This window comes from Phacochoerus africanus, chromosome 8 (genome assembly GCF_016906955.1).
Source record: "Phacochoerus africanus isolate WHEZ1 chromosome 8, ROS_Pafr_v1, whole genome shotgun sequence".
Lineage (NCBI taxonomy): Eukaryota > Metazoa > Chordata > Mammalia > Artiodactyla > Suidae > Phacochoerus > Phacochoerus africanus.
The window spans coordinates 59074454-59090917 of NC_062551.1; the positions used below are offsets into that span (position 1 = coordinate 59074454).

Consider the following 16464-nt stretch of genomic DNA (forward strand, 5'->3'; position numbering starts at 1 on the left):
GCTCCCATTCAACCCCTAGCCTGGGAACTTACATATGCTGAAGGTGGGGACCTAAAGAGCAAAAGGAAAAGAAAAAAAGAAAAAAGAAAACTATCCCCATCTTAAGTACCTTGCACCTGAATCCTCATTGGGAAAGAGGTACACACTTTGAGACCGGAACAAAGACCCCTAAAAATCGCAAAGAAAAGTGCTGAAATGCAGACACAGGCAAGAGATTCTTTTTCTTCCAAGGAATGTCAGAGCAGCCTACAGGCTCTGAGGTCCTTGGGGGTGGGTTGGGGGGACTGTGCAAAGAAATAAACTGCAAATCCATCCCATGAGATCTGGAGACCGTGGGGATGGACACGAAGGTGATCCAGTCCTGGGAGCTCTTGGGATGTTGAGTCCCACTCAACCTACACACCCAGGGAGCTTAATCATCCATCTGTGGTTATGTATATTTCTGTGCCTGAGCGAAACGGTGATATTTGGGTGTTTTGTGATCGCGTCTGCAGTTGAATGCAACCTGATTTGGGTGCTCGTGTTTATGGTGTCTGTAAGCTTTGGTGTAGAGCGTCTATCTGTTTGCGGCCTTTATTCATTTGGGAGACACAATATGGAATTTCCACTTAACCCCCACAACCTATGATGGGATGTGTTCCCACGACAAGCTCTATTGGCAATCTTTACTTCTGACGGCTATATTTAGACTTTTCACCTCTTTATGACAAATGGTTAATACCAGCTCTGATTTAGCCAGGCCCAGGTTTGAGTCTTGACTCCACCCACTTCCTAGCTCTGGGACCTGGGCTAGCTCTCTTCCTCTCTGCCTCTTGAGTTGTGGAGCTGCTGTACATGCCTTTCTCACAGGCAGGCGCTGTTGGCTCTGTACAGGCATTTTCATATTCCACTCGTTAAATTCTCTTCTGCACGTCTCTTTTCCTTGGTGAAGGCTTTTTCACTGCTCAAGCCTGCTGTTTTCTCTGAATGCTAACACTGGAATTTTGATGCTTAACCTTGGAACTTCAGGCCCTCCTCAGGCTGGTGAAAATAACCTCAGAAAGATTAGAAGGGACTGGTCCCTCTTCCCCTGCGACAGGCAGAAAGACAAACACTCCTCTGCATCATAAAGACAGTTCAAATAAAGGGATGCGCTGAGAACATTTACAAAGTATCAAGCTGACTCCCTCCCATCCTCCTAAGAAAAATGAGGTAGCATATCAGAAGTCAGTTCTTATTTCAGTTACTTCAGCTGTCCTTGGAAGAGTTATTTACACAAAAGAACCCGCCTCCCTTTTATTTTTGGCTTTTTTTTAGGGCTGCACGTGGGGCACATGGAGGTTCCCAGGCTAGGGGTCAAATCAGAGCTGTAGCCACTGGCCTATGCCACAGCCACGGCACCGCAGGATCCAAGCCGCTTCTGCCACCTACATCACAGCTCACGGCAACCCCAGATCCTTAACCCACTGATCGAATCCATGGATCGAACCCACACCCTCGTGGATGCTAGTTAGGTTCATCAACTACTTAAGCCATGAGAGGAACTCCCTTCAGCCAGGTTCTTAACCTACTGCACCACAGCAGGAACTCCAAGAGATGTTTAATATATAAATAAACATGTTAGCGCACCTGAGGTCCCATCTGCAGGACTTCTGCTTGGAAAACTCTGACTCCCCATTCCTTCCAGCCAGAGCTGTGTTCCCACAATTGGACCCCCTCCATTAGAGCTCAGATCACACTGTGATGACTGTGTCTGTCTCCCGCATTGGACTATAAGTTTCCTGATGGCCGAACTTGGGTCTGCTTCAGGTCTGTGTCCCCGGCATCTCCCAGCACAAGACTTGGCCCAGAAGGCCTTGGGACATATGTGTTGAATGAGTGACTGTAGACGGCTGCCTGCAACATGCTTCTCCAATTCCTGACCTCCTACTCATTCTTCAAAACCCCAACGCAAATGCCCCCTCTTCCAGAAGAACCACACTGACTATTCAAGGCAGAGTCTTCACTCTCTCCTGGGTACCTTCTGATTCAACTGGGACAGTGTCCAGGGGTGTCTCCTCTATCTGACCTGGAGTTTCCTGAGGGCCTGAATCTTTTTTTTTTTTTTTTTAAGGGCTGCACCCACAGCACATGGAGGTTCCCAGGCTAGGGGAAGAGTCGGAGCTGTAGCCACTGGCCTACACTACACCACAGCCACAGCAATTCAGATCTGAGCCACACCTGCGACCTACATCACAGCTCATGGCAACACCAGATCCTTAACCCACTGAGAGAGGCCAGGGATCAAACCCGTGCACTCATGGATGCTGGGTGTGTTCGTTAACCGCTGAGCCATGACCAGGAATCCCCCCTCTGCTGCTGCCCATCGCCCCGCGCCCCAGGGGAAAAAAAAAGAAATTTTACACTTAAGAGACTCATACTATGAAAGACATCCCATGGCTGACCTACTTGTGACTCTGCACACTAAAATTTGACATTAATTTGTCACTGAGCGGCCCCTCCCATGGACGAACTGGACATGTTTTAGTCTGGCTGGGTTTTGCGTTCCCATAGTGAAAAACCTGCCGTTTCGAAGTGGGTAATTCAGTGGGGATTTTCAGCCCGTTCACAAAGTTGTGCAGGCATTACTACTCGCTGATTCCAGAACATTTCACCACCCCCAAAAGAAACACAATTCCTTCTAGCTATCACCTCCCATCCCCCCACACTCCTTCCTGTCTCTACGGATTTGCCATCTCGACATTTCCCATCGTGGGAATCACCTGGTGCGTGGCCTTGTGTGTCCAGCTGCCGTCATTCAGCACGATTTGGAGACTGAGCTGCGGTGCAGCCTGTGTCAGCGTCTCACGCCTTTTCCGGGCCGAGCGATCGTGCTTTGTAGCCCTTCATCGATGGACGGACTTGTGGGTTCTTTCCACTTCTTGGCTCTGGCCACTGATGCTGCTGCCAAGGTTAGGTTTCGGGAGGACATAATCTCAGTTCTCCTGGGTGGCTGGGTTCTGCGGTCTCTCTATGTTTAACTTTTTGAGGAACTCCCAGACAGCCTTCCACAGAGGCGACACCACGTTAGGTCCCCAGCCCCTGTGTGTGTTCCCACTGCGGGGAAGCATCGCTTGCGAGCGGCGGCCCCGCCCTTGACTGGGAGGCCCGCGCATTAAGAACAGGCAAGGAACTCAGCAGGTGCCAGGAGTGGAGCATTTATTTCAAGCCCCAGGTGGGACACACACTGCAACGGCGGCTCCTCGGTGCTCAGGGTGGGCGAGCGCCCACCTGCTCACTTCCAGCGGCCTCCAACACGGCCCTTCCCGGCCCCCTTCCGGCTGGAGGAGAAGGAGGGGTATCAGGCAGGAGGACCTCCTCGGAGTCGGGGCCCCTGCCCTCGATTCGAGAAGTTCCCCCCCCCCGCAAACGCCCGCCTGCCCCTCCCCGCAAGTGCCTTGTGGTTGGGGTCCCTGCCTGGGGCGGAGCGGTGAACAGATGGGGCGGGAGCTGCTATCGGTGGGTGAGTTCAGGATGTCCCCGTGGGTGCTGATACATGTTTGGGGGCACCAGGCTGGGCCAAGGAAGGGAAAGGAAGGACCGCGTGCAGGGAGGCCGAGAAGGTTGGGGTGAACGAGGCAGAAAGTTGGAAATGAAGCAAAGAGAGAAGCACAGAAGGCGGAACGGAAGGAAGGTGGGCGGGAAGGAAAGCGGGAGACAGAGCAAGGGACAGAGAACGAGACGGGCTGCTCCGCCTCGGCGCTAGTGACATTTGGGGGCCAGACCCTTCTCTGAGGCGGGGGCGTCCTGGGTAGAGTAGGACGTTGAGCGGCAGCCCAGGGCTCCACCCACCAACTCCCTGGAGCTCCCCCCTCCCCCGGTGTCCCCTGGGGCGGGACAGGATCAGCCCCTGTCCCAGAGCCAGTGATTTAGAAGGACGGAGGAACAGGGATGGAGACCCCAGAAGAGAGACGGACAAATAACGAGGGCGTCCCAGAGAAAGAGGGGCCAAGACAGAGACCCCGAGAAGGGGGGTGCGGAGTGAGGGGCAGCGGGAAGGAAGGAAAGAGAGGCCCCGAGAGGCGGGGGGGGGGGGCTCGGCGCGTGTTCACACTTACAACTTCTGGGCGTGGCTGATGCGGTTGTACAGCACGTTGATCTGGGGAGACGGGAGGGAGATGCTCGCAGAGCCGGAGGGACGTGCCGGCCCGCTCCCGCCCACCCCTCGCAACCCCGCCCACCCCTCGCAACCCCGCCCACCCCTCGCAACCCCGCCCACCCCTCGCAACCCCGCCCACCCCTCGCAACCCCGCCCACCCCTCGCAACCCCGCCCCGCCCCCCTCTGTCTCCCACACGGCCTGCGCCCGCTCAGAGGTGCATCTCACCTCGTATTTCTGCTGCTTCAGCTTCGCCATCAGGTCAAACTTCTCCGACTCCAGCTGGTGGATCCAATCCGACAGTTCCTGGGCCTTCTCCCTGGCAAGGCAGAAGGGCTGTCATGGAAGGGAGCCAGGCCATGCGCCGGGCCCAGAAAGGCTGAAAGATCCCTCCAAAGCCACACAGAGGCCGTGTGTGCCGGTGCCAGTTTGTCAATATTTGAAGACACAGTACTCAAATATTGTGACATTTTGCAGTACAGGGTTTTTAGGTCTCTGCCCACCTCCTTCCTTTCCTTGGTTAACGGCCCAAGCCCTGGAGTCAGAAAGCCTTGGTTCAAACACCGGCTCTGGAATTCCCTGGTTTGTGACTACAACCAAGCGACTCCCCCTGGGATCCTGTTTCCCTCTCCAGAGAAACGTAGAAATAAAACTGTGAAACAGGTGGCTGGTTGCCCACCCAATATCCCTTCTTTCTTCCTTAAATTCAGAATTTTTTGCAGCAGACTCAGTTTAAAAAGCTACTCTTCCCAGTAACTCCCTTGCAGGTAGGGTGGCCAATGAGATCAAAATGGGTCAATGGGTAGAGATTCCAGGTAAGCCTGTGTGGTTCTTCCCTTGCAATTTCTTTCTGCTGCTTGGCTGTGATGGCTGGAGCACCAGCAGCCACTTTGGAATATGAGGTGATATTGAGGTTGGACATAGTGGTGAAACAGAAAAATAGGAAACTGGAGTTCCCCTTATGGCTCAGCAGTTAATGAATCCAACTAGGATCCATGAGAACGCAGGTTTGATCCCCAGCCTTTCTCAGTGGGTTAAGGATCCAGCATTGCTGTGAGCTGTGGTATATGTTTCAGATGCAGCTGGGATCCCAAGTTGCTGTGGCTGTGGTGTAGGCCAGTAGCTGCAGCTCTGATTCGACCCCTAGCCTGGGAACCTCCATATGCCGTGGGAGCAGCCCTAGAAAAGGCAAAAAGACAAAAAAAAAATAGTGGATCCAAATTACGAGTGGATGTGTGGTGGGGGAAGGGAAGAGGAGGAAAAAGGAAAAGGGAACATTACTTAATGCCCGGCCCCTGTGATGACGTGGTTGGAAGGAGAGTGCGTAGCTGGTGGCAGGCAGGAACCTTCCAAGAGCCAATTCTGCACATCCTTCCCTGACTGCGAGTGCAGAGCCCTTACACCAGTCGTTTGAAATCAGCCACGTGGGAGATTACACCACGGAAAGGAGCGAATGCTAAGAATATGGACTTTTAGCTCCTGGAGAGCCTTTTGTTATGTATTGACCATCACACCCCTTTATAGAACAGTGACAAAGAACACAGACTGCCCAGGGTTCAAATCCCCATTCTTTCACTTGTAAGCTGTGCAACTCTAGAAAGTTTACATAACCTCTCTGTGCCTTGGGTTGCTCTTCTTCTTTTTATTTTCTTTTAGGGCTGCACCTGCGGCATATGGAGGTTCCCAGGCTAGGGGTCTAATCAGAGATGTAGCCACTGGCCTACACCACAGCCACAGCCACGCCAGATCCGGGCCACGTCTGTGACCTACACCACAGCTCACGGCAACACCAGTCCTTGACCCGCTGAATGAGGCCAGGGATCCAATCAGCATCCTCATGGATCCTAGTCGGGTTCTTCACCTCTGAGCCATGAAGGGAACTCCCGGGTTGCTCAATTTCAAGATAATGGTAACAACAATATCTCTCTCTTCTGTGAGCCCTCCGGAGGGAGCTACTGGTGTTATCGTCATCTCACTGACCTTTGGCAGCTCTGCCAGGTAGATTTTATCATGCCTTCATTTTATCAATGAGGAGAAAACCTGAGAGGAGTTGAACAACGTGCCTAAGAAGACACAGCTGTAAGCGGTGGAGCCGGCACTGAGCCCTGGGCAAGCGGTTTCAGATTTGGAGCCACAAAGCCCAAGACCGTCCCCAGCCTTCCCTCCAGTGGCTTATCCTGAGATGCAGGCTGTGTGATGCATGAGCTGTGAAGGGTGAGGCAGAGCCCGCCCGGAAGAGACGGGGCTGCAAAACTGTTGCCAGCCCATCTGGCTTTAATTCGAGTAGACGATGGGGCTCAGGGAAATTTCCACGGTGGCCTAGGGGTTAAGGATGTGGCGTCACTGCCATGGCGTGGGGTACTGGCTCAGATTCGATCCCTGGCCTGGGTGCAGCCAAAAAGAAAAAGGAAAAAAAAAAAAAAACTGGGCCCATTTGGAGTTCCTGGGGCATTATTAAGACAATATCATTTCCTAATCTCCTTCTGTGAGCCCTGGCTTCCCATCACATTATCTCCCAGACTCTACAGGTCTCAGCAACTAAAAAAAGTCAGTCCTACCTCAGGGAAACGTTCCATAGGGGATGTTACAGCGGCCCAGAGAGAGAGAGAGACACTTGCCCCAAGTCACACCGCACCAGGGCTTCCTCCCACTCGGATCTAGGCCAGGGGTCCCCTTATCTGCCCGTCTCACCCCCAGGCCCCTCCCGCCTACCGGAGCTGGTCCTCTCCCATGTGGTCGATATTCAGAGGCTTTTTACGCTCAGACAGAATGCGCTGTTTCATCTCACGCCCCGTCTGGCGCTTGCCCCGCTTCTGTTCTGCCTGAGGGTTGGGAGGGGACATGTTGAGCTGGAGGATGGATCCTCTGGATGGTTCCCTACCAGAACCCAGGGGCCTACACCACCTGCCACCTCCTCCCCCAGGACCCAGGGGCCTACACCACCTACCACCATCCCCCCCAGGACCCCAGGAATCTAGACCCCCCCCCCAGCTTCTCCTCCCTCAGACCCAGGACTCTGGCCCCCAGCCCCTCCTCCCTAGGAACCCAGCCCTCAGGCCCCAGCAGCGTGAACTCACCTTGACCAGGTAACCCCCAAAATGGGCCCCCATGTTGGACAGAACCTTCTTCTTTTTGGCGTCATCCTCGGCCCGCTTCTTAGCCTCTTCCTCTTCCTTCCTCATCTTCTCCTCCTGTGGGAAGGAAGGGCTTAATCCCAGGCCTCCCCCAGCCCTGGACTGCGAGGGAAGGGGACCTGGGTTCTTGAAGCAAGGATCAGTGAGACCCAAGCAGGAAAGACAAGGTTAAGAATGCAGACATGCCCCCCCGCCCCAACCTCCCGGCCCTTCCAGGCCAGGCTGTGTGAGCACTGCAATCCTTCCCCCTCTTTTGGCCTTTTTATACCCCACCCCCTGCAGCAAGAAAGTAAGCTGGGGTGGGGGGGGAACCTGCTTGCTTTTTTCTGCATGTTCCCACCTGAAATGACCAATGGCGACCTTTGCTGTGTGACCTCAGTGCAGACACATACCTTCTCTGGGACTTACTCTCTCTTAGTCTCATGAAGAGGAGGAGAATGACTGTCCTTGGAGGGTCAAGGAGGGCAAATGTCATGGGAATGGGGGGGGGGGCTTGGGGCAGTAAAGAGGCCCTTGGCCTTGGAGTTCTGGTCGTGGCGCAGGGGAGACTAATCCGACAGATAGCCATGAGGCTGCAGGTTCAAGCCCTGGCCTTGCTCAGTGGGTTAAGGATCCGGCGTTGCTGTGAGCTGTGGTGTAGGTCACAGATGCAGCTTGGATCCCACATTGCTATTGCTGTGGTGTAGGCTGGCAGCTACAGCTCCGATTGGACCCCTAGCCTGGTAACCTCCATATGCCATGGGTATAGCCCTAAAAAGCAAAAAGAAAAGAAAAAAAAAGCAAAAGAAAAGAAAAAGAGGCTCTTGGGCTTGAGCCTGAGGAAGCGATTCTAGAATAACTTGACTAAGCCATTACCACTTTAGGAAGTCTGACTGCATGTTCCAGAAATAGCAGCTTGTCCAGACAAGGCCCCCCACCGCTGGAAGGGCAGGTGAAGTGGACATGTGGATTTTTCACTTGCCCAACCTTTCCCACTGAATTAGTCTCCTCTCACTGCGGAAATTCGCAAACACAGTGGCTTAAGACAATGCCCATCTTTTCTCCCCCACTTCTTTAGTGCCAGGCCCATGGCTTATGGAAGTTCCCGGGCTAGGGCTTGAACTGGAGCTACAGCCTACAACATAGCCACTGCGACGTGGGATCTGAGCCTTGTCTACGAGCTATGCCACAGCTGAGGGCAAGGCTGGATCCCCGACCCACTGAGCAAGGCCAGGGATCGAACCCACATCCCCAGGGATACCAGCCAGGCTCCTTACGGCCGAGCCACAACGGGAACTCTAACAAGTGTATTTATTATCTTATAGCTCTGCATGCAGACCAGAAGTCTGAAATGGGTCTTGTGAGCTGAAGTCAAGGTGTGAACAGGGCTGGTTCTTTCTAGAAGTTCTAGGGGATATTCACGCATTTCCTTTTCCAGTTTCTGGGTGCTGCCCTCATGCCTGGGCTCGAGGCCCCTTCCTCCATCATCAAAGCTCCTCTCTCTTATAAGGACCTTTGTGAAGACACGGGGCTCACCCAGAAAATCCAGGATCCTCTTCCCATCTCAAGATCTTCAACTTAATGTCTGCAAAGGCTCTTTTATACCATGGAGGTCTCCTATTTCTAGTCTCTGGGAATTAGATGTGGACATCTTTGGGGACCCCTAATCTTTGAAAGCGGTTTGAGGAGTTCCCGTCATGGTGCAGCAGCAATGAATCCAACTAGGAACCATGAGGTTGTGGGTTCAATCCCTGGCCTCGCTCCGTGGGTTAAGGATCCAGCGTTGCCATGAGCTGGGGTGTAGGTCACAGATACGGCTCAGATCTGGCATCGCTGTGGCTGTTGTGTAGTCCAGTGGCTACAGCTCTCATTCGACCCCTATCCTGGGAACCTCCACATGCTGCAGGTGTGGTCCTAAAAAAAAGATAAAAAGATAAATAAATAAATAGCAGTGGTTCGACAAATACTATATGACATCACCTATGTGTGGAATCTAAATAACGTGTAAATGGAGCTCCCCTTATGGCTCAGCCATAACAAACCCGACTAGTATCCACGAGGATTCGGGTTTGATCCCTGACCTCTCTCAGTGGGGTAGGGATCTGGCATTGCCATGAGCTGTAGCAGCTGCAGCTTTGATTCAACCCCTACCCTGGGAACTTCCATATGCCGCTGGTGCAGCCCTAAAAAAAAAAAAAAGCAAAAACAGAGTTCCTGTAGCGGCTCAGTGGTTAACGAATCCGACTAGGAACCATGAGGTTGCAGGTTCCATCCCTGGCCTTGCTCCATGGGTTAAGGATCCAGCGTTGCTGTGAGCTGTGGTGTAGGTCGCAGATGTGGCTTGGATCCCACATTGCTGTTGCTGTGGTGTAGGCTGGCATCTTCCAAGAGGAGCATTGCAGCCACTCGCCCCCAGTTAGCCAGTGATTCACTCCACAATGGACAGGTGAAAAATCTGAACATACGCCAGGATTTTGCAAAAGACAGAGGAAAGGGGAGTTTAAGCCAGAGCAGCTGGTGGCCATTTACTACCCCTGCCTGGGAACAGGGTTGTCCAGTAGGGTGACCAACCATCTGGTTCTCCCAGGGCTGATGGGAGGCAGGATTTTCAGACTCAGACCAGGAGAGTGCAGGGCAAACCAGGATACGTTGGTCACCCCAGTGTCCACAGAAATATTGGCCAAGGAATGAGAAGAGAATAGCTGGGTTTTTGTGATATTAGTTGAGTCCCTTGATCCAGCCATGCCTGAAGCAAGACATACCCTGAACCATTTAGTTCTATGACCAGATAAAGTTCTCCTTCTGCTAAATTCAGTTGGGGTTGGGGCCCTTCCAATAGAAAGATCCTTGAGTAACAGCAAGAGGGCTTTCTTGGGATCATGGAGAATATCCTGAAGGGAAAATCTGAGTGTATTCCCAGCTGGGAAATTAACATTTGGGCCCCTGGGAGGAGGGGAAGCACCCACCGCCAGCTTAGCCTGACGCTCCCGCTCCTTCTCGGTTCTGAAGCGCTGTTGCTCAGCTCTCTCTGCCCGGCGCCGCTCCTGGGGGAGGGAGAAGAATGAAGGGGTGCAGGGACCCCCTTACCCCTTCCCAGGTTAGGTCAAGAGTGGAGATGGATACCGACTTGGGTACATCCCCCAAAGTTTCAGCCTCGGGTCTGTACTGGATGGGAACGGTTCTCTGTATCTCCCAAGACCCAAAGGATGGAAGGAAGGGGAAGAATCTGGGGGACCCCGCCTCCCCCAACTCACAATACGCTCTTTCAGCGCCACGAGCTCCTCTTCTTCTTTCTTGCGCTGCTCAAAATGCACGTCAATGAGCGTCTGCAGCTCCAGCAGATCTTTTTCCATGCGCTTGCGGTGGATGTCCTACAGGACAGAGTGAGAGGCCGGTCATTCCCAGGCGGTGCGGGAGAAGGCGCCCTTGGCACTTCTGAGACGGCTGGGCAGGCGGAGCCCTTCAGGGCGGCAAGAACGCGTGGGCTTGACTGTCTCCGACAGACGGCTGCCATGCACCTTGTGTCCAGCGGGGGGCAGCAAAGCATTGTGCTCGGACGCTGGGGGGCTCCCGGGAGAAGAAAAAAAGGGAGCAGGGAAAAAACAAAGAGAAGGATAAAGACGCCAAAAAAGAGAGAGAGAAGGAGGAGGGGGGTGGGGAGGAGGAGAAAGGGGAGGGAGAGAGGAAGGGGGAGGGAAGGGGAAGGGGAAGATAGGGAGGGGGAGCTCTTCCTAACGGGAACCCTAAAGGCCAGAAGCCCCGCGTGGGATGGAGTGTCTGTTACTTACATCGAAGTCCACGCGTTCCCCCTCTGGGATCTTCGGGGGGATCAGTGGAGGCACCACGGGACGGCTGAGTGGACAGAAGGGGAGAAACACCGAGTATTTTGACCTATCTGATGGGCTGCACCAGCCACACATGTGTGATGCCTGAGCACCTGGAACGTGGCTGGTCCAGATCAGAGGCGCTTGACCAAAATCATGTAAAATATTTCACTAGCAATGTTTTTATGGATTAGTGTTGAAATGATGAGATTTTAGGTATAACAAGGGTGAATAAAATATGCATTGGGAAGAATTTTACCTATTTCGTTTTACTTTTTTTTTTTTTTCTATGGCTGCATATGGAAGTTCCCAGGCCAGGGGTCGAATCCGAGCTGTAGCTGCGGGCCTATGCAATATGGGATTTGAGCGGCGTATGCGACCTACACCACAGCTCACGGCAACGCCGGACCACTGAGCGAGGCCAGGGATCGAATCACAACCTCATGGTGCCTAGTCGGATTCGTTAACCACTGAGCCACGACGGGAACTCCTGCTTTTACTTTTTAAAATGTGGCTACTAAAAAAAAAAAAAAAAAGGTTCATTTGGAGCTTGCTGTTGCATTTGTATGGGGCATCTCTGGGGATACGCCTTTGCCTTCTCGAAGCCCAGCCCCGAACTCCCACTTCTTGAAATTTTCTCTTTCTTTGGTTTCTAAGACCACACTTTCTTCTGATAGGCTTCCTAAGGCTCTGCCTGCCCTCATCTCCGTCTCCTTGTCCCCTGGTGAGAGTTTTACCCTCTGATTCATTTGTAGGAAATGCTAGTGATTAATATCATTCACCTGTGACTTGGATTCTCCTCTATTACTGAGGATTCACCAACCCTGGTCTCCAGCCCAGACTCTCTCCCAATCTCCAGACTCCAGGTAATGGATGGCTCCATGCCCCAGCTGAGCTCCCCAACCTGGAAATCTCTCCGTCTGTGGCCCCCTTTCCACCCCCTGCCCCCTGCCCAGGCTTTGGCCTTCTTCCCTGAAAACTCACCACATTCTACAGTTCTCTGGCCATGCCACATGGCTTCATGCTCCCGGGGCCTTTGCACATGCTGTGTGCTCAGCTTGCAATGGCCTCCACCTGACATTCTCCGCACCTGAGGCCTTCCTGCCTCCAACGAGCTTTCCTGATGCTGCAGCCCAGCTGTGTCCTCACTCCCATCTGACCCTCTGCCTCCTCATCCCTCAAGCCATGGTGAAACTCCACTGTCCACTGCATCTCATGCTCAGATTGCAACACCAATCTCTGGCCCCAAGGTCCCCACCTCCAGGTCTCCTCTCCGTCTCCCAAGGAGCTCTCACAGCCTGGCCTCCACCTGTCTGCAGAGCTTGGATCCTCAAAGACTGGCCGAGATCTGGCTGCTGGACCTTGCACCTTCCGCATTGCTTCCTCGTCTACAATCTCTCCCACCTCCTTCAGTTAGCAAACTCCCAGGACTCAGGGCAGCACCTCCCCCAGGAAGCCCTCCATGACTGCCACCGGGCATAGCTAGGGCCTCTTCTGTGCTACCATCTTTGTATCTGGGTCTGCTTCACCAGCAGGGCAGCCACACTCTGACTCATCAAATACCATGGGAAGTTCACCAGAAATGTTTGCTGAAGGACAGAATCACTGTCCTTTCGTAGGTGTCCCTCCCCCTCTCCTCTGTCTTTTTTTTTTTCTTTTTTGTCTTTTGCCTTTTCTAGGGCCACTCCTGCGGCCTATGGAGGTTCCCAGGCTAGGGGTCCAATCGGAGCTGTAGCCACCGGCCTACACCACAGCCACAGCAACGCAGGATCCGAGCCGCGTCTGCAACCTACACCACAGCTCACGGCAATGCCGGATCCTTAACCCACGGAGCAAGGCCAGGGATGGAACCTGCCACCTCATGGTTCCTAGTCAGATTCGTTAACCACTGCGCCACGACGGGAAGTCCTCCTCCGGTCTTTTTTTGCACCCTGTCTCTGAAGGCAGGGGCTAGATCTAAGAGACCCCACCCCCAGCCCTAGGATCTCACCTTGGCTTGGGGCGCTCTTCTTCTGTTGGGGGGGGGATACAAAGACACAATTAGCACGAGTTTGTGGGCGTGGGAGGACGCGACACACCCAAAGGTGGGCCCTCCTCGCCCCCCCAAGACTTGGTCCCCAGGCCCAGTTCCCTTGTCCTGCAGCCCTGGGGGAGGGGTATGGCGGGGGTAAAAGAGGAGAAGGGAAATCGGGGTGGCCGTAAAGGGAGGGAGGGGTCACACGCATCAGATATACATTCAGAACCGGTGTGGGGATTCCCCCCTCCCCCCGCTTCGCTGGGAAACCAGGCTTCCAAACCCCCCACCCTCCTTCTGCAGACCCAGAGCTCCTGCCCTCCTCCCCAAGCCCTCTGTTCACTCGGGGACCCTGGAGTTGTGTCCCCAGCCACCTCCCCCTTGGGGACACAGGAATCCAGACCCCCACTGTGCTACCCCCTTCTGCAACCCAGGCCCCAACCTTTGAATGTATATGGGGGAGAAAAATAACAGGCGAAGATGACAGGGGAGGAGGGGTGCCTCTCCGCAAACATCCAACCCTTCTATAAGTATTCCTCCAGTCTGGGGAAGAAGGCTTGGGTGTCGGTCCCTTTAAGAAGGAAGGGAACGGGTTAAAGCCGCTGCGAGGCTATTTCCCTTCGTGGCCACCAGAGGGCGCGCGGGCTCTCCGGGGCTTAAAGGACCGGGTCCGGGGCGGGTTATGGGGGCGGGGAGGGAGTCCTCGTGGAGGTCAGGGCCCAGAGGACCCCCCGCAATTGGTCTCAGGAAGCGAAGCAGCCGCGGTTACCTCGCTCTGCCACCGGCTCTGGCTCCTCGGGGGCTGGGGAGGGGGCAGGAGGAGAAGCGAGGGTTTGGGGAGCCAGGAGAGGGGAGCGGCCAGGCCCGGATGCAGGAGGGGGAGAGAGGGGAGAGAGGGGAGAGGCTGTTAAAGGAACTGAAGCCGAGAACCCCGAGAGCCCCGCGCCCCGCCCGGCTGCACCCCTGGACCAGCGGGCCCCCCACCCCCCCGCCTGTCCCCCACCCCCCCAGACCTGCGTCCAGCTCCAGACCTGCGGAGTCCGGGGCCTCACCTTCCTCCTCCTCAGCAGCCTCCTCTTCTGGAAGGGGTCGGGGAGAGAGAAGAGGGGTTAGGGGCCCAGGGGGACCCGGGGTGGAAGGGGCTTCAGAGAGGGGACCCAGTGGGTGAGGGGGCAGAGACCCAGATTAGGGCTCGAGCCTCAGCTGGGCGGGGCGGGGGGGGTACCCGTCAGCCTCAGCGGCCGCCGGGCACGATGGGCTTTTCCCTCCCAGGAGGATGGGCGTCGGGCCGGTCGGGCGGGGTGGGCCGAGGTGCACTCACCTTCAGGCTGCTCCCTGAGGACCCGGGCGGGGAGAAAAGAGGGAGGGGGAGAGTTAGGCGCCTCGGAGGCGGAGGGGGTCTCCCCCGCTCCAAGCCCCCAGCCCTCCCGCCAGCATCACTCACTCCTCATATTCCTGCTCTTCGGCGTCAGACATCCTGGCGTGACCTAGAGAGGCAGAGAACGGGGGTCTAAACGAGGGACTCGGGATCCCCGACCTGGGGTCCTGACGCCCGGGTCTGAGGGACGAGGGGCTGGGGGCTGGATCCTGGGTCTGACGGGGGGGGGGGGGGCTGGACCCCTGGGTCTGGAGGAGGAGGGGCTGGGGCAGGACTCCTGGGTCTGAGGGAGGAGGGGCTGGGACCTGGACCCCTGGGTCCAAGGGAGGAGGGGCTGTTGGCTGGATCCTGGGTCTGAGGGCGGGGGGCTGGGGCTGGACCCCCGGGTCTGAGGGAGGAAGAGCTGGGGGGCTGGATCCTGGGTCTGAGGGAGAAGGGGCTGGGGCAGGACCCCTGGGTCTGGGGGAGAAGGGGCTGGGGCAGGATCCCTGGGTCTGGGGGAGGAGGAGCTGGGGGCCCTCAACTCCCAAAGATTCCTAAACCGCGGATGAAGACAGGGCTTGGGAAGGTATGGCCCTGCCAACCCCAAGGCCGCAGGCCCCACCCCCTCACCACAGCTGCCCTCTTTTGTCTTATGACAAGTCCTTTGGAACCTGATCTGAGGAGGGATTAGGGGAAGGTATTTGGGGAAGACACAGTGGCCTGAAGACAATAGCTGCCCCACCCCCAAGGGCTATTTTGGGGGGATGTCATGGAGGGTGACACAGAGGACATCTAAAAAGTATTCTAGGAGGAGGGGTTCTGGGAGAATTCATCATACCCACTCCCCTCTGCCACCCTTGTCCCCTCCCCTTTGGTTATCAGTCACCTTCACCCACAGCTGTGGAGGGGACAGGACACATGAGAGCAGCTTCTGTCCCCAGACCTCATCCTGACCCCTAAATACTAAGACCCCCCAAATCTGAGGTCCCCAAATCTTAATACCCACAGATCCCAATTTAGGAATTCTGAAGATGGCTAAGTCCTCATATCTCCGGATTCTGACACCCCAACTGTTGATACTCCCGATTATGGGCCTGGCCACCCTAAAACCTTGACCCCCTCAGTCTTGAATCCTTAAATTGGGGAACCTTAAGCTTATGAGACCCCAAAATCTGGATGCCCAGACTCAGGGGCCCGATTCCTGATACCCCAAAATATGACTCCACAAATTCTAATACCTCCAATCATAAGATTTCAGATCCTGAGACCTCAATTCCTAAACCTCCAGATTCTGAGGCACTGCCCGTGCCCTGGTCCTGACACCCAGACTGTCTGCCAGCCGAGCACAGAGGTTCCCAATTTCTTTTCTTACTCCTTCTTGAATTATTATTTAATTTTATTGGAATAGAGTTGATTTATGAAGATTCCCAATTTCTGACATACCCTCAGAGCGCAGAGGTCTGAAGATGTAGATTCTGGAGCTCCCAAATCCTGGCACCCCCCAGCCCCATTCCCTAGCCCCTCCATCCCAATACATGCCCCTCCATCCCCAGGTCCTCTGAAGCCTGGCCCCCTCAAATTCCCAGACCTTCGCTTTCAGGGCTCCTGGGCCTCCACACTTTTCCCCACCTCTCGTGTCTCCCACCACTCTGCCCCTCCCCCAAGGACCCCCCCTAGAGACCACAGGGCTGTTACCTGAGGTTGGGTCGGCAGAGGTGTACGCTTTGGGGCAGAGTCCAGTTGGGCAAGTCTAGCTGGGCACCCCGGGTTTATAGCCAGAGGCTCAGCCCCGCCCCGGGGGCAGAGGGAGGGGGAGAGAATTCCTTTCCTCAAACTCTCAGCGCAGCTCCGAGGCTGCCCTGCCCCCACCCTGGCTCCGCGTTCGGGATCCAGGCATCTCCCAGCTGCTCCAAGGCCTCTCCCCACCCCAGCCTCCCTGCCCAGAACCCCCGGGGGCTGGGTCAGGGCCCCCTCGGGCTCGCCACCGCCCAGGGCACGGGGCACGCTCTGCTCTGAAGTTGCCCGGGCTCAGCAGGC

At 55.3% G+C, this 16464-nt stretch overlaps 1 protein-coding gene across 5 annotated transcripts; it reads right to left on the reverse strand.

Annotated features, from left to right (window-relative positions):
- Positions 1–3160: 3160 nt before the first annotated feature.
- On the reverse strand, positions 3161–16200 carry TNNT1 (troponin T1, slow skeletal type). 5 transcript variants are annotated; one of them, XM_047792144.1, is made up of 14 exons: positions 16123–16200; positions 14512–14554; positions 14389–14402; positions 14120–14146; positions 13837–13869; positions 13044–13065; positions 11018–11081; positions 10484–10600; positions 10196–10273; positions 7194–7307; positions 6829–6938; positions 4345–4435; positions 4077–4117; positions 3161–3299 (listed from the first exon to the last, which is right to left on the reverse strand). In XM_047792144.1, the coding sequence occupies exons 2-14, from the start codon at positions 14541–14543 to the stop codon at positions 3254–3256; spliced, it is 789 nt and encodes a 262-aa protein (XP_047648100.1). In that variant the 5' UTR covers positions 14544–14554; positions 16123–16200; the 3' UTR covers positions 3161–3253. The 5 variants fall into 5 exon arrangements, with proteins under 5 accessions (XP_047648100.1, XP_047648097.1, XP_047648101.1 ...); XM_047792141.1 differs by having other exon boundaries at positions 14081–14146; XM_047792145.1 differs by lacking the exon at positions 13837–13869.
- Between the last annotated feature and the right edge of the window lie 264 nt (positions 16201–16464).